The sequence below is a fragment of the Durio zibethinus genome, chromosome 4 (genome assembly GCF_047325235.1).
Source record: "Durio zibethinus cultivar Kanyao isolate XHJ-2024 chromosome 4, ASM4732523v1, whole genome shotgun sequence".
Classification (NCBI taxonomy): domain Eukaryota; kingdom Viridiplantae; phylum Streptophyta; class Magnoliopsida; order Malvales; family Malvaceae; genus Durio; species Durio zibethinus.
This window is the reverse complement of record NC_143165.1, coordinates 13,278,354-13,302,635: the sequence shown is the minus strand read 5'-3', so window position 1 is coordinate 13,302,635 and position 24,282 is coordinate 13,278,354. Positions and strand designations below refer to the sequence as shown.

The following is a 24,282-nucleotide window of genomic DNA, read 5'->3' as shown; positions in this document are numbered from 1 at the left end:
TTTTTAATTTATACATTCTTTTCGTTATGGATTTGGAATTGCTGCTGATTAATTGATAAAAGTTTCCCCACTCGATCACTTGCCAAACAATGAGAAATGATTGAAGAATATCACCAATTCCCATATATAATGACCAGATTATGATTAATTTGGATGTTTTGGCTTAGTATAAATCGCAATTCTGACAAAGTGGAGTGAACAGCATCCATTAAGATCATCAAATCATCCTTCCAATATTGCAATGATAGCCAAAAACGAACACATTTTGCTTGGATTGGTTTAAATTCCAATTCAGACAAACAAGTAGAGTTAACAGCAGTGCTTTTAATTTTGATCATTTTAGTATTCTTGAATTCATGTGGTAACTAAATAAAAAGACAAAAGCAGGTGCACAAAGCTTCTTGCTTTGTGAGGGTTGGGGTGAAAATTATAGTACGCAACCTTTCCTCTGTATTTTTGTAAAAAAAATTGTTTTCAAGACTTAAATCTGTGACCTTCCAATCATAAAGAAGCAACCTTACCGTTGCTCCAAAGCTCGCCCTCCATATGGTATCCAAATGTTCGGGGCAACTTAATTTGTATTGTTGTATCTTGATTATTTGATCGGTACTATCGATTAACCATAAAGTTGACAACCACCTTAACTAATTTATCAATCATAAAATTTGCAGATTTGCAAAACATTATCCGTTATTGTGCATGTTTCTTGATTTTATCTTATAAAAAATATTTTATAAATTAAAAATAATGTAAACACATAATTTGAAAAATAATGTGAACACGTAAATACTAAATCAAAATACACAATTGATGACCTACAACTCAAACCGATATATATGTGCTTGAAACTCAAGAACTAAGTCATGAATTTAACCCTTTTTTCAACAGAAAGAGTGTACTAGCAAGAATTCTAGAATATTAAACCACGTGAAAGTCGTTTGTATAGAATACTTTTCATATATATATATATATCAGCGTTGTCGTGATCCAAATTACACAAAGAAATTCATTGTTTTGGATTATACGGAAAAGTTTCCAGATTTGTTTCCCATTTGTTCAAGGATAAAAAAGAAAAAAACAAAAAACAACAAAAAAAAATTTATTGAATTAAGGATAAATTCTCAACAATTCCAGCCATAATTGATTCATTTTGCCGAAAATTTTGATTGCTTCAAATACTCTTTTACGCGTTTGTGGTTCGAAATTTATGATGTTTGTTGCTTGCTTGGTTATGAATTCTAAAGCATTTTGCCTCGTGATCTTTTTGTTTTTTTTTTTTTTCGTATAATTATCTTTCTATGTATTATCTTTGCCTTAAAAAATATTATATTTTAACACTTCTTGGACTTTTAGGGGGCACCTTCAAAATATTTATGGTATCTTGTTTGATTAACACTTGAACCCATTTCTTAGGAATATTTGTATGATAGCAAAAAGTATTTAGGAGTTCTATCAATGAACGTTTGACTCAATTGGTAAAAAACATGTATTTTTTTTTATTATTTGAATTTGAATTTATTTAATTCATAGATATATTTGATAAAGTTTAAGAATATTTTATCAATATTTGTTTGTCTGAATGATTAAAAAATTTGATTTTTTTAAAGTAAGATTTTAGTTTCAAGTTTTATCAATGAAAAAAATAAATTTAAGAGAGTTTGTCTTCTTTATATGCTTTGATTTAGCTTAATTTTAGATTAATTAGGATCTAAAATGACTAAGAAAATACTGAAAAATCTCATGCTAAATCGTTAAAAAAAAAACTATGAGCTCAACCTGAGATGATCTAAGATTGATGAGGATTGAATTAAGTAATTTTTTTCAAAATATGATCATGGATTATGAATTGTCAATTAAAATTTTTTAAATTATAATTTCGAAATAATGAATTAAAATTTACTACGTACATCCAAACTTTCATTCAATTATCAATACATTTATCTTCGATTTAAAGAATTGGATTGAAACTTTCATTTTCTTAAAAAAAAAAATTGAAATTCATATCATAAAAAGCAATATTATAAAAAAAGGTATTTGATTTTTTTAATAATTTAAGTTGTGAGGCTTTTGAATTTATGCATTTAAATTAAAAATTAAACAAATAAAGAGTTAAAAAAAATTTAGCTCCTAAAATCGTCTGCAAAGATTAGATTCATGCAAAATCTAGAGATACTTGATTGTATAAAAAAAATTTTTAGTCCATTAATTCAGGCATAAAAAAATTTAAATAAAGAGTTAAAAAAATAATTTTTAATTTTTAAAATATATGAAAAGATTAAACAAGCAAAATCTAGGGATACCCCTAATTGTTTATATATATATAAAGTTATTCGTCCATTAATTCACAGCATTATTAATACAAATTCTCTGTTTCTTTGAAGTGCTCTTGAAATGTATAGAGCAAAGCGCATGCTTTACCTTATTTCTTCAATATCAACAAATATTATGAAAGAGGAAATATAGTGAAAACCCATCAAATTCCTCTTCATTTTTGTTAAAAAACAATTTTACAAGTTAAGAGAAAAATTTTCTAGTACAAGAAGATAGAAACAATGAAAATCAACCTCACAGCAATCTTTTAATTTAGACCGATATCTTAAGCACTGTGTGTACTCTCGAGAAGCCTTTTAGCAACTCGTGCAGCAGCTGCTAAGAGTTGGATATTAGGCTTTGGGTCATTAGCTTCGAACTCTTTCTTCACAGCATAGGCAATGTCTGATCTGATTATGCATGAAGCATTGGTTTTCTCTATAATATCAAATCGAACAATTTGAACTGAGCAACCAATGGCTAAACATCCTCCTTCCAAACCCTTTGCCACTTTCACCCTCTTCTGATCATTAATCACAATGAATCTTTCGGTATAGCTAGAATTGCCTGATTCATTTTCACAACAAAAATGAAGCCAAGATCAGCTCCAAGCATGAAAATTTGATAAAAGAAACATTTATTTTAAAAAGGATAGTATATGAACCCGGAGCTTAGCTCATTGGTTAGTTCAAATAGTTATATTTAAGAGGTGGCAGTCAGATTTTTTTTTTTTAATTCTTAGATTATGATCCAATGGAGGATCTAAATTTTTTTGAGGAATGTCTATTTACAATATATTAAAATTTGTTGATTGATTTATCGATTTTTCAATAACAACGGTGTCCAAGGGAAATATTTTAGGGTGTCCAAAATTTTTTTTTTTAATTTTTCAATCATTAAGGGTGTCCATGGACATCCTACTTCAACATATAGATCTGCCCCTATTATAACATCCTATGTAAAAAAAAAAGTAACAAATTATGTATGAATCGGTACCTGGAACAAAAGTGAGTTTGAGAATAGTTCCAACACCACCATCACCTTTCAAAACTTCAACACTTTGGATCACATTTGTGAGCTCTTGAGCAGCAAGCATTGAAATCCGAAGGTGCCTGTAAAGCTCCCAAACATTGCTTGCTGGCACATTCACTTCAAGCTCATCGGTTAGATGCTTCAATTTTTGGGACTCAACTCCCATGCAACAAGCGAAAGCAAGAAAGAAAATGAAAGAAACTTGCTTCAACATTTTTGCAATCTTGGTTTTGATGAAAATTTTCTTGCCTTTAGGCTTTGATTTAAGTCTAGAATGATTCCAATAGGTGCAATCGATAGGGTTTATATAGATTGTAGAGCTGAGCCAGATCATGCATTACGTGTGGCGGTTGGGTTGGCAAATTGAAGTCAATAGATGATGATGATGTTTTCAAAGGTCGATCTTCTGGATGAGGTCTTCGCCTGGCCTAGAATCATGCCTGCTATAGGGGCAGTCTGCCTTGAACAACAAGTTTTAATGCGGCTTTGTTGTTTACAAAACGTAACTTTGAGCCAAAATTGATGAATGATTCTAGCCAAATTAAGTTAAAAAATTATTATTAATCAGACAAGATTTTTTATGTAAGGATTGGAGGATTTGAAATCCAATATTTCTTTAACAATAAAAATCATGCATTAATCATTAATTTAAAAATTTGGATGCATTTAAATAAAAATATTTAAGTGCTTCGAAAGAAAAATAAATAAATTTGTTGAGGTTTTCAAATAATATCACGAGCTATGCAAAAATATTGTCATAAAAATGATTTATTCAATTATTTTTACAGTAAATATAAAGTAAATTTGATATTTAAATTTTGACATATATAATTTTTTTATTTTTTTATATAAATAAAAAGAATTAAACAAAAAAATTCTAGTTAAGGAAATAATTTAGGGGATTACTATTTAAAATTAATTTATTAATTTGGAGCTTAAATATATGGTTGACTAAGTTTTTCTTTTAGGAGGCGGTTGACAAATTTAAGCACTTGAGACAATTATTATTAGGTTGATTTTGTGTATTGCGGAACAAAAGAAAACAAAAAATGTTGACTCCAAAACAATAGAATCCATCATAAAAATATCTTGATTTTTTATTACATGAAAAAAAAAATTCATTGATTTTGACACCATGAAATTCAAACCTTATCCAAAAAAAGAAAACCCAAATCAATTTATTTTTATGAAAAATTAATTCAATTATTCCTTCTATTTTATTTTTTATTCATTTTTTAAGATATCTCAAAATTATGTATTATTTCTTTTTTTTTTTGAATATCTAAAATCTTTACTTTTTATATTTTAAAATTATTTTTATTTTTGATATTATTATAAAACTTTAATTTATAAAAAATTTTAAAATTTAATATTAAATACATTAAAATCAAAATTTTTTTAAAATTCCATAAAAATTAATACATGATAAATATTTTGAGACGAAAAAAATAATAAAAAGCTATATTGAAGATTAATCAGTTGAAAATTATTTGGTCATAATAGCTATAGTAACATGCAGAAAAGTTGGTCACAATACAATTATTCACTTTGACAAAAATATATAGATAATCATTTTATTGGAAAAAAAATTTACTATTACTGTATATTATTAAATCTTATACATGTGGTAAATTTTGAATTTGACCAAAATAAAAGAATAATTCAGGCTACGAATTAGAAGAGATGACAAAATCTATTTTTATTACCATTAAACAGTTTATGCATTAAGCGAACCTACTTTAATGGAATTTCATAATATCAACTTAAAATTATCATTAATCTATTTATAAATATTTATTTTTTTTATAAATTCATTAAATCAGGTCTAAACAAATCTATTAATTGATTTGAAAAAAACTATATTGAACAAAAGTTACAAAGTTCTTATTGTTTAACCAAAAAATAAATTTTAAAGTTATCTTATACTTTAATCACATTCATAAGAAAATTTGTTAGAGATTAATGGAATTATCATTTTTTTTCTTGATCATATGTCATGAACAACATTATATTAAATTCTAAGTTTATGAAATTTCATGAATCAAGTTAACAATTAATAAATCTAATTAGAATTTCATTGTGGTTTATGGTAATTTCCTTTTTGGATAAATGAATGGTTTAAGGTAATTTCATACTATGCAGATAAAATGGAATATTTTTTTTTGTCATCATATTCTTTGTTTTCGCTACGTCAAGAACAGTATCTTAGCAAAGAAAAAAAAAAAAAAAAAAAGGAATTTTGGAAAAGACACTTGTATTGTTTGGAACCTGCTGGAAATATTCTTGCTTATCCTCACTCATTCATGAAAATTCAGTGAAAATTGTTTGTTTCTTTAGATAACAAAGCTTGCAAGAGAGAAAAGAGATGGCAGATCGTTTCTTTCCAAATGAAATGCCAGATTTTGTGGCAGAAAGAACAGTCACTGAAGGAACCACCAAAGACTCACTCATCAACCTCCTTTCTTTACCTCACAAAACACTCTCTGATAAGCTCAAAACCTCAGCTCTGGACCTCAAAGAAACGGTATTCTCTCTTTAAAACTCTGTTTTGGGTTGTAGAATTTTCATTTTTTAGTTTCATTTCATCCATAAACTCAATTGAGTTATGCATATAGAGATTAAAGTTGGTAACTTTACTGTATTTTATGTTCTGGGTATGTTGAGATTTTTTAAATTAACCAAAGTTTGCTTCTTCTTTTTTTTTCTCCACTGCAAACTCTGTTTTAATTTGTTGAATTTTCATTTTTTTTCATTTAATATATTCCCATAATGCAAATTATGCATATAGGCAACAAAGTTGGTGATTTTAATGTATTTTCTGTTCTGGGTATGTAGGGATTTTGTAAAATAACCAACTTTTGCCTTAAGAGAAAGAAAAAAAAAACTGAATTTTTGTTTCTTTTTCTTTTTTTTTTTTTAAATTGAAAAATAGTTTGGTTTTGGTTTCAGGTAGTGAGGGAGACATGGGGATTGAGTAGAAAGCGAGTGCAAGATTATTCTTTGTATACGGGAGCTCTTGGGACAGCTTACTTGGTCTTTAAAGCTTACCAAGTTACCAAGAATGAGAATGATCTTAAATTCTGCTCTGATATTGTTAAGGCTTGTGATTCTGCTTCTAGAGATTCTAGGTAATCTATCTTTCTTTATATCAACAGGTTCATTGTCATATGAATTGCCTCTTTGTCAGAGCTAGTTGAATTAGTTTCTGGATTCAATTTCTGATTACATGCCATTGGAAATGTTCAATTTTATTTGGTGAAGGGGATGTTGAGATTCCCTGGATTTGTTAGACATGAATTTATGTGCTTAAGTTTGGACTGGAATTTTTGTAGTTACTGAGTTTCATTGACTGAAGTTGTTAGGATGTGATGGATGGACTGCATAAACTTCTTTGGAGTTTATACATGAATGCATTGTGGTTTTAAATTCAAGTCATTTAATTATTTGATATACACAACAGTCAAAGTATATGGAATTTTACACAGTTTCGTTCTTGAATGCTTGTGTTGTTGTTAATAATAGTGTAGTGCTAAAACAATTGGATTTGTTGGAATCATTAATCTGATGTCTGGTGAATGAGAAATTAACTCAGATAGTTTTCTCTTTGCTACTCCAAATTGACAAACCATGTTGGAAGGGTTGATCAACATTCAGTCTGAACATAGCTTAGATTCCAAAGGAAACTCATGAATTAGCTCAACCAGGATTATGATGGCCTACATGAGATTGATTAAATTGGTTTTGTTTATACACTTGATTAAAACTTTTGTTGTAGCTTACCTACCATTGGAAGTGAGTATTCAAACATGGCCAGACTTGATATGTTTGATGCATGATGCGTGGATGTAGGCATGTTACATTCATATGTGGACGTGCTGGTGTTTGTGCTCTCGGTGCTGTCATAGCAAAGCATTCTGGTGATGAGAGGTTAAAAGATCGCTACTTAACAAAATTCAAAGAGGTGGTTCTTAGCTTTTCTTCTTTTACTTTTAATTATTTCACTTTCCTTTTGTTGTTCACTGTTCGCATGGATTTAGTTTGCTTGCCCTTTCTGATAGTAGTTTTGCACTGACAGCAGATCAGATTTCCTAGTGACTTGCCAAATGAATTATTATATGGGAGAGCAGGGTTCTTGTGGGCCTGTTCATTCTTAAACAAGCATATTGGTAAAGACACTATATCTACCATCCGCATGGTAAGACATGTTTTCTCTCTGCTCAGCCTAAATTTTCTTCGTTAGGAGAATCAAATCAATCGTATTTATTTCCATTTGAACTTGGAAATTGTGCAGAGAGCAGTTGTAGATGAAATTATTAAGTCCGGTAAACAATTGGCAGGCAAGGGAAGATGTCCATTGATGTATGAATGGCATGGAAAGAAGTACTGGGGGGCTGCCCATGGACTAGCAGGAATTATGCATGTGTTGATGGACATGGAATTGAAACCAGATGAGGTGGAGCATGTCAAGGGTACTCTTCGATACATGATCAAAAATCGGTTCCCCAGTGGCAATTACCCATCAAGTGAGGGAAGTGAATCTGACCGTCTTGTACATTGGTGCCATGGTGCTCCTGGGGTCACACTTACCCTTGTAAAAGCAGCTGAGGTACTCCTCATGAGCCTACTTTTACCCCTTAAGCTTAAGGGATTACGAAATTTCAGTAATTTTGGTGTTATTTTCCTATTTAACCAATTAAAGGGAGAAAAGAAAGAAGAAATTGCAGGATCTCATGACTCTTTTGTACAATGTTCTAAATCAACAGGTTTTTGGGGACAAGGAATTTCTCCAAGCAGCCATGGATGCAGGAGAGGTAGTATGGAAACGTGGTCTGCTTAAGCGAGTAGGAATTTGTCATGGTATAAGCGGGAATGCTTACGTGTTCCTTTCACTCTATCGACTTACTGGCAAGGTGGAGTACTTATATAGGGCTAAAGCATTTGCTTCCTTCCTGTCTGATAGAGCACAAAAACTTATATCAGAACGAAAGATGCATGGTGGTGATCGTCCCTATTCACTCTTTGAGGGTATTGGAGGAATGGCTTATCTCTTTCTGGACATGGGCGAGCCATCTGAAGCAAGGTTCCCTGCTTATGAAATTTAAGTTGCTGTCAATGTGTTTTTTTTTTTTTCTTGGTTCTTGTATGAGACTACTGCCATGTATGTGAACTTCTTACTGTTTTGTAAATATATAAAAAATTTGACTTTGCCCCCGACTTTACTATTTATTCATTGCACCTCATGAAAACAATGGTGTTTGCTTCCTTTTCTCCTTTTGTTTCCTTCAGTTTGTATATGCTAAGACCAGTACTATGAAATATAAAGGATTGATTGCTGTTGAAGAGAATCCTTGTTCGCTTCAATCTTTGTTACGTCAATGGACATCTTAAATCAATCCCTTTTGGCTCTTCCATGAGTACGACTCCTTCAGCACTGGTTTGTTCATTTTGAGCAGACAGATACTTTGGGTTTCATTGGTTCTTGCTTTGCAAGTTTAACATGAAGAAACATTCTCTTTTTAGGACAATGAAAGTCTAAATCCTTAACTTTCTCAGAAAACCTTTGTGGGAATGGTAGTCGGTTACACATATTTGTCTCATTTCATCGTCTCCTCCTTGTAAGAATCACTTCTCTTTTTCAACAGTGACTTGAAATTAAAAACAATTCTCTTTTTCATCATTCCCTAAACCCGGGCTTCAAAAGGCAAAAAAAATCGACCTTATCAAATCAGGACACGTCGAAATCTATTAGATACAGTTTATTTTGTCATTTTTACTTTTTAAGTGTTAGATAACACAAGAATGAAGTTCCTGTTAAAAAGCCCTCTTCTTTTTCAAAGCAAATTCAATCTTTAGGAATTCTATAGTTTGAAACATACCAACGGCTGATATTAAAAGGATTGGCACTTACCTCACCACCCTTAACCGCCTTTTATCCTTTAAAAGTTTTCACCATAATCAAATCTATGATGTCATAGAAATGCTGTCTTTCAGTGCCATTTCTCAGATACCAGCATTTATCATTACACTGTCGGCTTCAGCTGCTTGCTCCACGGACAGGCAATGTAGCATGGATTCTGGGCAAATGCTTTTCTGTTTCTTGAATGATTAAAACATGAGAAATTGATTAAAGTTTTGGCCAAGTTAGATTTTAAAGTTCTTTGAATTATTTATTATTATTATTTTTCCATTTTCATATTGACAATGCCAGAACAATTTCAGGCTTGCAGCCAGGGTGAGTAATTTTATTGTCAACTGTAACTCACAAAGTCACCTACATCTACAGAAGAAAAATGTTTACGAAAGCAAACCATCTGAATCCAAAATCTACACTCTTCAATTGGATCAGACCTTGACCAATATCAAAGCTTTTCCGCAAGCAAACATTAAGTGGCAAGCACCTTAAGGCTTTAAATTAGGCCAAGCCAACAAGTTTCTCACTGAGCTCCCATATTTTGCGTGCTTTCTCCTTATCACTGGCTTCCGGCGACAACTGGTTCTCAAATGAAGCCGAATCCTTGTTCCAGCTCCAGTAAACACCGGACTTTGTCAAACTAGGGTCGCTCACAACCTGGATTACAAGCAACGAAATTGAGATAATGCACAACACAAAACAAAACTCATGGAATACACAAGATCATAACCCATGGAATACCTGAGCAAGTCTTTTTCCAGCTTCCCCTTCAGAGACAAAGCCCTTGGTGATGTACTTCTGGAATGGAGGGAAGAGGAGTCTGAACAGGGGAATGTGCTCCCTGAACAATCCTGTGGTAGCTATGCAACCTGGATACAGGGAAGCAAATGTGATGCCAGTTTCCTCATGGAAGCGCCTGTGGAATTCTTGCATTGTGAGCATATTGCAGACTTTGCTGTCCTTGTAGGCCTTGGCACCATCAAATTCTCCACCATCAATCATGGCACAGCTGTTCATTCCATTCAGTCCCCCAGCAAGTCCCCTTAGGTCTCCAAGGTTGGCCTTTGGAGGTACATTTCCAGCCAAGGTATTCGTGTTTCCTGATTCATTGTATATAAACAACTAAATCAAATCACATTCTTTTACAAAATGCTCATTTTGAATGCAATGGTAGGAAAAAGTACCTGTAATAGAACCAACAATAATGAGACGCTTTGATGGATAATCAGATTGCTTCAGGCCATCAAGCAATAACCGAGATAGAAGGAAGTGACCAAGATGGTTAGTTCCCACACTAAGTTCAAATCCTTCAGCGGTGAATGAGGGTTCCTTAGCAGTTGGCTGGTAAACAGCAGCATTGCAAACAAGCACATCAAGAGGCCTGCCTGATCGCTCGAAACTGTCCACAAATTGGCGGACACTATCCAACGAGGCAAGATCTATGTGCATAATTGTGTAGTTTTCTTTAGACATGCCAGCAGACTTTGCAGCTCTCTCAGCCTTGAGAAAGTCCCTGCAGGCCATGATAACATGCCATTTCCCAGTTTCAGCCAGGGCCTTAGCTGTGGCTAAACCCAATCCAGAGGAGGCACCAGTGATGATAACACTACCCTTTCTTAGGGTTTTCTTTCCATCTATTGCAGATCTGCTGATTGCTGGTGTAGCAGTAGCTGTTGTTTGGGCTCTCACAGCTCCAGATCTTTGGTTGAATTCCCTCTACAATGAATCAAAAAAAGGTTTAATTACAGCCAAAAACAGCGATGTTGTCCAATCTAAAGAAAAGTATGGTTTTGTGAACCACCTTGCATCTTAATGCAGAAGAGCTGAAGTCAGCTTTGACATGATCTAAGAGTGAAACCCCAAAGAGAGTTGAATCCTTGAAAGATGCACTAGACTTTCCCTGAAAAAGCAATCAACACCCCAAAATGTCAATACCCACATTAAAACAGCAAAAAACAAAAACCATTTCATCAGTACAAAACTGAAAACACACCTCTTTGGGCACAGAGAAAGTACGTGGAACCAAAGCACCAGCTTGTAAAGCCATTACCAACTTTGAAACTAAAGCTACTCACCCACTTTGAATTGGGTTCTTTAAGACCCTGAAAACTCTTACGGACAGACCGAAGTGAAGCTGAGCTTCGTACTGTAAAGAAGTGTGTCAAACAGATTTGCAGGCATGCATAAATAGGAAGTTACTCTTACTGTGACAAAAGAGCAAAGTTACTGGATATGACAGATACAAGAGGATAAGATAATTAGAAGACTAGTTTATCTGCCACATCAATTCCATATAGCCAATGAGGCTTCGAGTATTGGATTTCCATTGATAAAACAATATATTTTTTTTCCACTTAGTATGGGGATAATTTGGTCCTGTCCCATCAAGGCTGCTCCACCCCCTTTGGTTATGGGCTGGTTTATCAGAGGATTGAAAGGGACAGGCAGTGGTCTCTCGTGGGGGTACAGTGGAATGGATTAGGGGGCTTTTGAATTTGAGTTGGGGTTTTATCAGCTAGGCAATTGGCAGCCCATGGCTAGAAGTAGAAGGGGATTTTGTGCAATATTAGGGTCTTTTTTCATGTGAAGCAATGGGCTTGGGTCAAGCACAATTTCCTGTCATTGATGCTAAAATTCTTTTACTGATCTTATTCCAACGGCCCTGTGGAGTTCCCTTTCCTGGAGCCTAGAGCCTATCCTATGGAGTCAGGCAAACTTGCAAGTTATAGCATGCAATCTAAAAGTGGGAAAGTAGACGATAGCTTGAAATAAAAATTTGGCTTTACAATAACTACAAAGCAAGCTCCAAAAGATTATTGAAAGAAACTATTAATAAATTTAGAATGTCATGTGACAGTACCATGTGACCTTATCAAATTCATTCAGCATGGTTGGTGGTTGCTGATAATTTAAGGCTTTCAGCTTAAATGCAAATGGCAAATTGGTAGTTTTCACTTTTTTTTTTCTTTGGGCCTTACATTTTGGGTTTTTTTCTGTGTTTCCTTATGTCTAAACAAATTTCATTAAACATTAACAAAAATTTTTGTTTCAACTATTATTAACACCATATGATAATTCGAATATTTTTATTGTTTATTTTATATAAAAAACATATAAAATATAAAGTTTATCATATCAATAAATTAAATATAAAACACATTTTTTTCTATTTTTCCTAACCTATTTATGATTTTTTATCAAAATTTTAAAATATATTACTTCTATGTTTTTTCGTATCATTTTTTTATAATATCATCTAAAATTAACAAATCTACCAAAATCCATATTTTTGGCTTATCTAACAAGTATTGTCATTCTTAACTAGGAAAAGTAGGAAACAATAAAACAAACAAAAGAAAAAGAGCATAATCTCAACTTCAAGTGTTCTTGAGCACAATAAGAATTGATTGACGACAATGAATGAAAAAAATTTTTCATTTTCAATTCAATAAGCTTTCGCTATGATTTCTACATTTCCCAACATAAAAAATACATCGGTTTTTAAATTCCTAATGTAGTTTTTTTTTTCTTCTGAAAAAATCTATATTTTCCTCAATGCTCAACTAAAGTGAATTCCTATTCCCCATATCTAATGAGCAAAGGCACAAAGAAAGAAATGAAAATCCCTAATATTACAAATCTCAACCAATATCTCTCTATACATAATTTAACCAAAAGGCGAGAAATGGATTGTATTTGAGGTTCCCTACCATCATTCTTTTGGCCTTTTAAATCCGAACCTGTAATCCAAAGTTTTGGAAAGTTCTAATCTTACCTCTAATGTTAGCAATGACATCATCATACCCCAGGTCGACATTGTTGAGTTAACCATAAAGGAAAAGTCCACATTGGTGTTGGGGCTCTTAGTCCTAGTTGTCACAGGAAGTTTTTACTCTAGCCATGTAGTTGAGATTCTGTCAATGAAGTAGCTATTGGTTGCACTAAAAATGGTTCCATGGAGAAGGCTATTGGTGCAACTAGATGCTGATAATGAACCCTTATTTTCATTGCCATGCTATGGATTGATCTCTCTGAACTCCTTCAACCCTTATAAGTGTTGAGAATTTCACTTTCAAGAGGGGAACTGAACCTATAAGCTGTATAACAGATTAGCTAGGTTGGTCTAATATCATATTATAAGTAGATGTGACATCTATTACTATAAACTCTACAATCGAGATAATCGTCTTTGGCTTTGTCCCTAAAGAGATAAAAAAACTTGATAGTTCCTCTTACGAGCACATGTTCATTTTCAAACCTTACTAATGTGGTGCTGATCAGCTTCAATTGATCTTCATCAATCCCTATTTTTTTGAAATAGCCATAGTACATAATGTTGGTCAAACTTCTGTAATCAAATAAGATTCTTTTGACCACGTAGTTGTGTACCAAGGTTGTGATCACTATGACATTATTATGTGAGTATTGGATTCCTTCTAGATCTTTCAAACTGAATGAGATCGACTTGTCTCTCTAGTATTTTTTTTTCTTGGCCAAAGTGTCTAATGCTATCACAATGTTTGGGTTAAACTTTTTTTTTTTGGTTGAGGCAGAGCTACCACCTGTGATTACATTAATCATCCTAGCAATTGACTTGTTATTGTCAACTTGCCCTCTTTTTGATTTGGCTCTTTTTCTTAAACATTCTTTTTTCCCTGATCTGTTCTTCTCTTTCGACCCCAAGTAGGTGCTCTGTGGTCATACCTATAGTCCCTTCTAAACTGGTCTTGTCTTTCCTGACCCACGAATCTTTTCAACTAACCTCGCTTTATCAGTGCTTTAATCTCATTTTTCAGGTCAACACAGTATTTAGTATTATGGCTGATGTCCCTGTGGAAAGCACATTTTTTTGTCGGATCTTGCCTTGTATTATGTTTCAGTGGCTTAGGCTATATGAGATTAGGATTTCTTTTAATTTATATCAGAATCTTTTCACATGAGGTATTCAGTGCAGTATAGTTTCTTTCTCTATTAGGGCTTTTAGCCCTATATTATCTCCCACTTAGGAAAGAATCGTAGAATTCTTTTTCTTTTTTATAATTGAGGAAGGGGGATGAACTCTCTGACCTTGGTTTATTTTTATTGTAGCTTCAACATTGATATATTTTTCTGCTATTAGCAAGACGTCGGCTAGAGTCTTTGGCGGTTCTAGTGACAATGTCAACTTTAAGTGATATTTTTTACATTAAGTCCACTAGTCAATGCAGCAACAGTGACTATCTATTCCAGTTCTTTAACTTGTAGAGCTTTCTCATTAAAATGAGTGACATAACTTTTCAATGTTTCATTTTGCCCTTGGTGAATTGACATTAAGCTTATATTGTTTTTTTAGCTTTTCGGCTACTCATAAATTAAGATAGAAATAAGTGGTTAAGCTCTTTGAATATGGTGATTGACCTTGCTCCAAACTGCTATACAATGACTGAGCTGCACTTTTCAAAGTAGTAGCCAGACTTTTGCATATCAAAGCCTCGTCTGCCTTCTGTATTATCATGTTAGTTTTATAAAGTTTCAAATGATCAAAGGGTTTAGCAGTACTATCATATGTCTCCAAGGTCAGCATTTTTTAATCCTTTGAGGGCATGGCTCTGTTAATGTCTTCGGTAAAAAGTGAGGTCTCCAAGAATTTGAGCTCATCCTCAAATGCCATTGCTTTCATTTTGAGTTTTTTCTCCATGGCTTGTATCTGAGCTTCTAAATCTCTATTCAGCTAAGGTTCATGGTCATTTATTTGGGTTGTGGCATGTGTGAAATTATGGCAGGAGCGATGATGAGTTCGGTTTGTGTGTTCTTCTTTTTTAAAGGTCGATGAGGCTTCTATCTCTTCGTAGCTCAATTGCTCGACTACAACTTCTCAGCCCAGCGTGACTAAGTTTAGCACTTTAAAAATTTGTGATGGGGTTATAGCTTGTAACATCTGCTTGAGAGCTTGTATTTGTTCAGTTAAAGCTTGAAATTGCTCTATGGTTGGTCCCATTTATGGTTGAGTTAGGCAGATAGAATGTTGGCTTAGGTAAGTTTCTATTCCAGTTAAGGTGGTTGTCTCTCATTCCTATTGGTTTCTTTTTCTTGGTGGCATTGTTTTATTTTCGACTAATATGAAATGTTTTGTCCCTTACCTGGCACACCAAATATTTATGCCGAACTTTGACCTGAGGGCGTTCTTATAAATGCAGAAGGTAATGGCGGTTAAAGGCAAAGGTAGGGGTTGATTCTTATGTTTGCACTCAACGTGTAAGTCAGTAAAGATCAAGTCAGAAAGAAAGTGAGAAAGTAGGAATGAGAGAAAGATATGAATGGATGAACCTAGTTTCATAGTGCCTGAGTCTTCACGTTTATAAGTAAGCTGAGGGGGACAATAAGGATAGAGTTAAGCAAAGATAGCACTGACCATATCAGGTCAAGTCAACGTAAATGATTAAGATGCCCTTAATTATCTGTTGAAAGCTTTAAAAAAAAAACCATTATACCCTTTAACCATTATATGCTCATAACAATTTCAATGTTTGATTCAATGATAGATGTATGTATTTTTTGTTTAAGAAGTAAGTTCAATTTTTTTTTCTTCAAAAAAAAAAAAGATATATAAATACATTAAAGAATACCATGCATTTTTTTCCATGGTAATAATTCTCCTTGATTTGATTTGAATAGCATGAAGTTTTTGGTTTAGAGCTCCTACATATAATTAATAGTTTCTTTTTCTTCATTCTTTTATTATGTAACTATCCCATCTGCGATTTGAATGCCTTTATAAGTTATTGATTGAAAATTTGTTTGTCATTTACAATAGAACATATTTTAGACATGACAATTGTGTTGCAAAATGTACAACAAAATAAAAATTGGAATAAAACACTAGATACTATTCTAAATTCTAAACCCAATATTGCCATATCTTTAGAAAATAAAATATTATGGAATAGAAACTAATTGATTAGTGAGTTAAATTTTCACTTGCCTGTCATCAAATTATCATGAAAATAATGATACATATTTTTTTATGAAAAAAATTTGTGAATATATAAGTCGTTCATTTCTTCAATATTAAGATAAGATGTGTCATATCTCATAGAGTTCAGTGCATCTATTGTTACAAGATAACAAAATGTAGAACTAAGATGAGCATCAACAGTAACAATCGAAGAAAGGACTCACTGGGCTAAGATCACTAACTAATACTAATAATCCTAAAGTACTAATAAAGAACTTCTAGGCAGCCAAAGTTTCCTAACAGTGGGTAGGTTTTTGCAATAAAGAGAGTTCATTAGAGCAGTAGAAAGGTAGGAGGTTGGGGGACATTTCAGACTCAAAAATTTTCCAAACTTGCTTTAAAGGCTTGCGTGTGCCCTGTACATATGCACAGTTAATTGCAAAGATGAGGAAGAGGAAACAATAGACCAAAATGCAGTATCGAAGTTGGGAAGTTTGACATTTTCTAAAGGAAACAACCGGTTGGTTTTTACTGCTAATGGAAGCCTTATATCCTTTCGCCCGGCAACAGAAAAAGTATCTAAGAGGTTTTAAGACTTTGGAATGTAACTACATGAAAGAGACCAATGACGTTCGTAATTGTTGCTTTTTTTTTTTTACTATGGTAATAGGGGATAGCCGCAAGCTTTTTACCTTTTAATGGGATTTGGGGCTAGATGTGAAAACAGTATATGAATTTGATAAAATTAAAAAAAAAAATTTTATATTTGATGTATCGATAAAAATTATGATACAATAATTTTTATATTTACATTTGTTAGACACGAAATATATAAATATGAATATTTATGTCACTAATTATGACACAAATACTCAAATTGCCAAATTTAGAGACATGAACATTTGAACTAAAGTTTAAGGTTTAGTCTTGTTTTGATTGTGCTGAAATATAATTTAGGGTCTTGAATTTCATGTACGGAATTATAAATGTTCTATAAGAACTTGCTTAGGAGCACCTAACAAAGTATTTCCTGGTGGAGTTATGTCAATTACTTGCAAGACAAGGAATAGTGAGAGTGATCAAAACTCGACTCCAATTTGACTCCAGAGTCCAGACCATCAATTAAGTAAATGTCCATGGAAATCTTAAGTATGTTGTAGGTCCTGTGATTTCCTTAGCCATTTGGTGATGAAACTTTTTCAACATTAATTCTGATAATGGTCGAAGAAGGTGATGACTAATCTGTTTCTAAAGAACTTGGATTCTGGTAATCATAAGAAATGGTGAGTAGCACTGGTGGGAATTGGTTTTTATGATTCTTTGGAATGAGAATACATGAAGTAAATATAACCATTCGTATATTCATATCGTGTTTTTGTGTTAAACTCATATAAAATATAAAAATTATCATGTTATTATTCTCTAGCACAAAACGTATATTTTGATTTTTGCCGAATCTTATAGTTTTTTTATTAAAATTTAAAATCGTATCAATTTTATATTTTTTATATTATTTTCTTGTCGTTTCATTTCATCATATATCGTGTCTTAAAACTATGTTCTCCAAATATAGTGGCTTGAATCAGAAACTAGCTATGGGCAAATGAATAGTCTGTTAGATTTCATTTCAATCAACACCATTCCAATTAGAGTTTAAGCAGTTTGAATAAAATTGAAACAGTCCACTTTTCTTTCCTCAAGTAACATATACTCATTGCAGATTGTTTCATGAAAGGTAAAATCCAGTTTCGTTTCGAAATGTCCATACCAATATATCAGTCAAGAACTGGAAAACTGGTAAACAGATAGACCGGCTGAATGGCTCATTTGTTTTTGTATTATGACCCCATGACCTTTCTCAATTCTACATCTATCTGTTACATCAAATGGAGGGATTGTCTGAAATTTTGACAACTGAAACCATCAATTTTGTATCTGTAGTACAATGATGAACAATTACTGGACAATTATGGTATGCCTGGTGGATTTAGAACTGCAGAGAAGGTCAGAATTTAAATGGGAAAATTCAACGCTGGAGAGTACAACAGAAGGATAAATGCCATTGCTGATTTTCCCTTGCTGTTCGAATTGAACCAAGGATAGGTGTTTACTGCGCTGGAGTACTCAATTGGGGACCTCTTTAGAAGCAATTCAAGCATCACACGTTTACTTGTGCAAGTTGGATTCTGATATTAAGAAAAGAAGTAACTAAGCGCCAGAGCATTTGACTCAAGGGTTGATGCACATATCTCCTGCTTAAATTAAAGAGTAAGGTTCGAATTCTCCTTCTTTCAAATAAAAAAAAAAGAAGAAGATAGAAATAATTAAAGAATGAGTATATATAAACAAATTAAGTCAATATCTCTAGGTCTTGGTGTAATGAAGTTTTGTACCTTCCATTGACTTGAAACAGGATCTAATAAAACACCATTTACAAGGGCTATTATTACTTAACATTATCAATTCCCCACCGGATCCATTTCCATTCTTCACTCTATTCCATTTTCACTGAGTCAAACATATTTTTATTGCCAACACCAGAATCTGATTATATTTGTTTTTATGGTTCCTTAAATGAAGTTTGGGGAGAATATTTAGGCTATGATCACCCTGCTGAATTTGCAGTTACACTACTATCAAGTAGTGATGAAAGAAATTGCTCGAACTAAGTAACACTACTGCACCCTATCGTTAGTCAAGCAGCAGAATGGTGAGCTTGTTTGGTTGGATTCTGCTCACAAGTATCGTGCAGCTCGAACCTGGGATACAATCAGGCATGCCATCATTGTTTAGATGGTTATTCTTGATAGACTTCCTACTAAGCAAAAATTAGGTCTTATCCATCATTTGGTTGGCATAAGCGGCAAAAAGAGTGTGCTTCTCTTATTGTTGCTTCGGTTCTAATTCGTTAGATGCTGTGATAAGGTAATTTCTCATAAATTCGTTAATTCGTTTCGCTCGGAATAGATAAGCTTATTTGGATCGATCTGAAAAGGGGATGTGCTGGATAAAACCTTGGAACCCCTTGCTTTTGTTCAGCCACAGTGAGGCTGCTCCCTATATAATTTTGAGTGCATCTTTTACCTGAATACATTGGACCTTGAGGGTATAAATTGAGAAGAAAGGGGCCTTCCATGGCTTGGATTTAGTTGTTTAGCAAATAGCAATCCCATTGAAAATCATTTAAGAAATACATAACTGACATTGCATTTCAAATTGGAACACAAACAACAATATTTTGTTATTGATATGTATACAAGAAACTTCAACAAAATTTACGGCATCTTGGAATGGGGAAAAAAAGATAAAATAATGTATGAATTTGACACAAAATACAATCTATCACCTACTTTATCAAATCCTTGGCAGATGAAATGCAACTCAAAAACCAGACAATGGAGTGGCCAAATTGATGGCATAGAGTCCATGTAGTCACATCTACTGCAATAAGATGAATGCCAACTTTCAGCCATGTTTATTTGTAGGTTCCCATACGCACACCGGTCTCTCAACCCTAGGCCTGGAAGCTGTTCTCGCTAGCACTGGAATAGCAAATATAGTAGAACTTATTGACTATGGCAGTTAAGAAAATGAAAGCTGCCCCTGCACCAAAAACTCCCTTCCTCACAGTTTCACAAGAGGGAGGCTGCTCGCTGAAAATGGTCCGGTATTTGGTGTGATAGGCGTTTCTTACCGAACCCGCCAGCAAGCATATCTCAGCAATTAGGAAAAACAACCTGTCACAGCCTCACAGGCAATTTCAAGAATTAGTGAAACAACCAAAACCAAAATTTCAGGTAGTTTGAGATCATTGAAATTTGAAACCAAAGTTACTTTGGTGAAATTCTCAGATACCAGCAGATTATAAATAGGATAACTGCCCAAGTCCTTGAACCACTGGGGTTCAATCCCTTTCCACAGCAGAAGCATTGGCTTGCGATCATTATAAGGGCTTGACTAGCCATAAGGAACAAAAATGCACCAACACCATAGCCTGTTGCTATGTCTGAGTCATAGACACAATAGTTATAATTAACTTCACTATCCTGGACAATCTTGGCCTGCACAAACAAGTCAAAGATACACCATTAATAGTTGCTTTGGATTATCAATCACTTGCCCCCTTCACAGAACTAAATATTCTTCTCAACCAGCCTGATGCCAAATTTATTAGCCTAACACCCAATCCTATGTTGGGATATTATACGATCCACATGAGACAAAATTGTGAGATCTTGGGGTTAAAATAGACAATACCTTGCAGTTTAGATACAGATCTACATAATTAGTCAAAGAAACCCAGAAAATCCATGTCCCCATTGCCGACTGCCAAGGGGTTTAGTAACAAGCTAGTAGTAGTTGGAAGAACAGATAATATCAGGTGCTACTTGCTCTGTTCACAAAATATTGCTCCAAAAGATCAATCAGATTTGCTTCTAAATCTACCAAAGACAAGTTCTTTCACTAGATCCACAACCCCCCAATCCCCATAATCTCTGTAAGTTTGAAGTATTGCTGAGAGGAAAAAAAAATTGAGATCTGCCATTTTTATAGAAATCAGATGAGATCCGGTAAGTTTCTACACAATTGAGAATTGTAACTGATAAAATCACATTTCTCTTGCTATTTGATTGCTGAAAGGAGAAGAATATGGAAAATTAAAAAAATATATCAAGCTTGATACTATGTTTTTAAGGCCAAAATCAAGTCATTTCTTTTCTTTCCCTACAATTCTTATGAACAACAAAAGCAGCAGATTTACATGAGTAGCTAAGAATTCTACAACATAAACAGTCAAACATTTGCCAATGTACTTCAAACTTAAACTTCAGTTCTTTACTTTCGTCACGGCTCACCTAAAACCAATTGACAATAGGTGGCAGACTTGAATATATAACCACAACAAACCAGAAAAGAAAAGTTTATTTTCTTTCCCTACATAGAAGCAACAAAAGCAGCAATTTCATATATACAGCTAATAACCCAGAAAACTAAATCAACATTTGCCAAAGTTTTTTGAAGAACAAATTCACTTCTTTGATTTTCCAGCAAGAAAGTAGGAAACTTTCAATAAACCCAGAAATCATATGAGCTTACATAGTCCAAAAAAAGTGCACCAAGAAAGTGAAGGGGAAAGTAAACTCACAGTGCTTCTTCTTTGCTCAGCTGCAACAGCTAAACCAAAAGCAATGAGATCAAGAACAAAGACAGCAATCAAAAGAAGCTTAGAAGCCATGGATATATTAAGCTAGCTTCAATAACCCAACAAGATCTAGCTCCCCCTTTCCTTCTATGTTTCCTGGCTTCGTCCTTTCTCTTTGCTTTGCTCTTTCTTTCTCAAACTCTCCCTCTCTGAATATACAAAAAATCACTATCAGTATTGAAGAAACAAGGCAAATGATTAAAATGAAGAAAAAATTTAGAAAAACATAACAGTTTTAAAAATGTAATTTTCAGAAGAAAATAACACCCCTTAGCTTGAAAATGGGGTTTTCACCACCTTTTTCAAAAACTGTTTTTAATCACATAAAATATGTTCTTGGCAAAAAAAAAAAAAAAAAAAAAAAAAAAAACACAGAATATTTTGAAGCATTTGGTACAATTATAAATTCTTAGTTGCTTTTGATTAATTTGATTAATTTCAAATCAAATTATTTAAAATTGAATCAATTAAAATTTTTATTTTATTTTTATTAATTTGAAAAATCTAATTAATCAAATTTAATTTTATTATTTTTAATCAATTAAATAATAAAATATATTTAAATTAAATTGTATTTTAAACTTTTAATTTTTTATATTTAAAATAAACTAAATAAAATCATTCCACATTCAAATACTGAAATATTAAGCTAAAAATTTTAACAATTTATAAAATAAAATACTTTGTTTTGAAGATTTTTTAATTTTATATAATTTTTTTATATTTTAAAATTAAAATTTTATTTAATTCGTTTTTAAAAACATTGGGTCCAAATACTGCAGATTATAGCAGTATGCACAAGTTCGTTGGAGCACGGTTTTTTTTTTTTTTTTTTTTTGAGGGAAAAGTTGGTTAAAAGGGTAATTCGGTATCTTCAGAAGCTAACGTACAAGAGTTTGAAGCACAAGGTACAAGGTTGTTGAAGGGGATACTCGTTTGGACAGTGAAGTTGGCTTGGAAGGCCGCTTTAGGAAATAAACACCCGCCAGAATTAACTGCCTTTTGGAACCCTCAAAAGGAACCTTGGAGTACAACTTTTGTAGCACAGGTACCAACATCTAGAGCTAGTATTGCACACTTTAGATGGAAAAAGAAAAATATTGGGAGGGTGATTTGGTATGTTTAATGAAAAAGAATTGATACCCACTAAAGTAAACTGTGATCACAATGTGAAATTCCATTTTTAACATTTCTTTTTTTTTTTTTTTTCAGTTCTAACATAAAAGCTTCTCATTTCTTATCAAAATTGTTTAGTGGGCAAGTTGATTCATTCGGATGAAGAATTACTGATATGTTCAGGAATTTTTATGGTAGCGTGTGGCATATCCAGCTTTTCTTTTTAATTTCCTGGAGGCAATCCATTTTTTTTTCTTTTTATTTGGTCAAATTTGGCATATAAAATTATGATATAATACGATAAAATAATATTAGATTAAATAATATCATTTTATTTTATATTTGATATATGTAAATATTAAAATAAAATAATTTATTTATTTATTTATCAAAATTATTTTTTTTTAATGTTTATATAATTTAAATTATTAATGTAATTTTTAAAGATATAATTAAATATGTAAATTTAATTTTATAGATTAAAAATAATCTTCTTTACTTGAAAATGATTGAATAATCTTATGACTAGAAGATATTAATCTTTTTTACAATCTTTATCCCTCTATTTAAATACAAATCAAATATGATATAAGATAATTATTATTTTATTCTATCAATAATTTTATGTATTAAAATGACCAAAAAGTCTAAAGTTTAGTTTGTTAATAGGTAAACTTGAGAATTTAAATAAGAGACGATGATACAATATGAAAAAAAAAACTCAAAAACTACAATTTAAAATTTTAGCAAAAATTATATATGAATTTGTCAAAAACCAAAAATATGTTTTGATTGATTAAAATTGTACACAATAATCTTCATATTTTATATGAGTTTAGATACAAAATAAATAAATACAAATATTCAAATTATCAAATCTACTAATAAATGATAGGCATGGCATACAATCTTTTATTTGTACTCTTTAAAACATGTAGATTACAAGTTAACCATTGGTAACATCTTTTTGAGTCCACCAACTAAGAAAATTATAGATCTTTTTATGGAAAACAAAAACAAAGATTTGATAGCAATTACAAATGATTGAAAAATGACTCAAATGTGTATACAAGTGCAACTGCATATTACAAAAGCAAACCAAAAAGATGTGTTTTACCCCTTTCAATATGATATATCAAACAGAGATAAATTACACTATGATTTTTTTACAAATTTTTCTTTTTAACTTTATGACTTTTTGAATGGCATCAGCATCAATGGCATTATCGGTACATTCCACCTAAAGCTCTTTAACTGTAACGTCTTGATCCTAAGTGCAAGAATTCGATATGATGTATAAGAAAAGATTTAAATATATATTTGAAAGGTATTTTTATGAAATAAAATAATAATATTTTAAAATCAACACGGATAATACCTCATAAGATTAATACGGATCTCTAAACAAATAACCAAAAACCTAAAGCAAAAGCATTATGGTATGGCAAGCACATGCTAAGCTGAAGTAGGATAGTTTATGCTTTTCTTTCCAAAGAAAAGGAGCTTTTTAAACCTGTGGAGACTCGCATTCAACTTGTAAATCTGAAGGTCTCATGATTTTATCTCATAAAAAATGCTTTATAAGTATAGATTTAAGCTTCTATTTATATATTATAACAGATCTTTAGAACAATCTGATATGGGATTGAGGCATCATAAATTTCTTTGTTAAAATTTGATATCCCCATTAAGCCCAACATAAAGCACACACAGAACTAAAGAACCGAACACACTATTATGCCTCAAATCACTAACTTGTGACATTAAATCCAACAC

The 24,282-nt window shown here is 32.4% G+C and overlaps 4 protein-coding genes across 6 annotated transcripts; 1 reads left to right on the top strand and 3 right to left on the bottom strand.

Moving 5' to 3' along the window:
• Window positions 1-2,458: 2,458 nt before the first annotated feature.
• Window positions 2,459-3,775, bottom strand: LOC111288534 (norbelladine synthase-like). The gene is made up of 2 exons (XM_022879457.2): window positions 3,307-3,775; window positions 2,459-2,877 (listed from the first exon to the last, which is right to left on the bottom strand). Exons 1-2 carry the CDS (start codon window positions 3,674-3,676, stop codon window positions 2,597-2,599), a joined length of 651 nt encoding a protein of 216 aa, XP_022735192.2. The 5' UTR covers window positions 3,677-3,775; the 3' UTR covers window positions 2,459-2,596.
• Window positions 3,776-5,514: 1,739 nt separating this feature from the next.
• Window positions 5,515-8,561, top strand: LOC111287645 (lanC-like protein GCR2). Of its 2 annotated transcripts, none has more exons than XM_022878314.2 (6): window positions 5,515-5,866; window positions 6,292-6,470; window positions 7,192-7,303; window positions 7,418-7,537; window positions 7,634-7,948; window positions 8,106-8,561. In XM_022878314.2, exons 1-6 carry the CDS (start codon window positions 5,708-5,710, stop codon window positions 8,442-8,444), a joined length of 1,224 nt encoding a protein of 407 aa, XP_022734049.2. In that variant the 5' UTR covers window positions 5,515-5,707; the 3' UTR covers window positions 8,445-8,561. The 2 variants fall into 2 exon arrangements, with proteins under 2 accessions (XP_022734049.2, XP_022734052.2); XM_022878317.2 differs by having other exon boundaries at window positions 5,536-5,866; window positions 7,421-7,537.
• A 1,002-nt stretch (window positions 8,562-9,563) lies between these two features.
• LOC111287646 (protochlorophyllide reductase, chloroplastic) lies at window positions 9,564-11,413 on the bottom strand. The gene is made up of 5 exons (XM_022878318.2): window positions 11,247-11,413; window positions 11,055-11,153; window positions 10,438-10,969; window positions 9,995-10,353; window positions 9,564-9,910 (listed from the first exon to the last, which is right to left on the bottom strand). The coding sequence occupies exons 1-5, from the start codon at window positions 11,298-11,300 to the stop codon at window positions 9,755-9,757; spliced, it is 1,200 nt and encodes a 399-aa protein (XP_022734053.2). The 5' UTR covers window positions 11,301-11,413; the 3' UTR covers window positions 9,564-9,754.
• Window positions 11,414-19,371: 7,958 nt separating this feature from the next.
• LOC111287951 (uncharacterized) lies at window positions 19,372-21,683 on the bottom strand. 2 transcript variants are annotated; one of them, XM_022878645.2, is made up of 3 exons: window positions 21,334-21,683; window positions 20,043-20,248; window positions 19,372-19,924 (listed from the first exon to the last, which is right to left on the bottom strand). In XM_022878645.2, exons 1-3 carry the CDS (start codon window positions 21,421-21,423, stop codon window positions 19,702-19,704), a joined length of 519 nt encoding a protein of 172 aa, XP_022734380.2. In that variant the 5' UTR covers window positions 21,424-21,683; the 3' UTR covers window positions 19,372-19,701. The 2 variants fall into 2 exon arrangements, with proteins under 2 accessions (XP_022734380.2, XP_022734379.2); XM_022878644.2 differs by having other exon boundaries at window positions 20,022-20,248; window positions 21,334-21,681.
• Window positions 21,684-24,282: the final 2,599 nt, after the last annotated feature.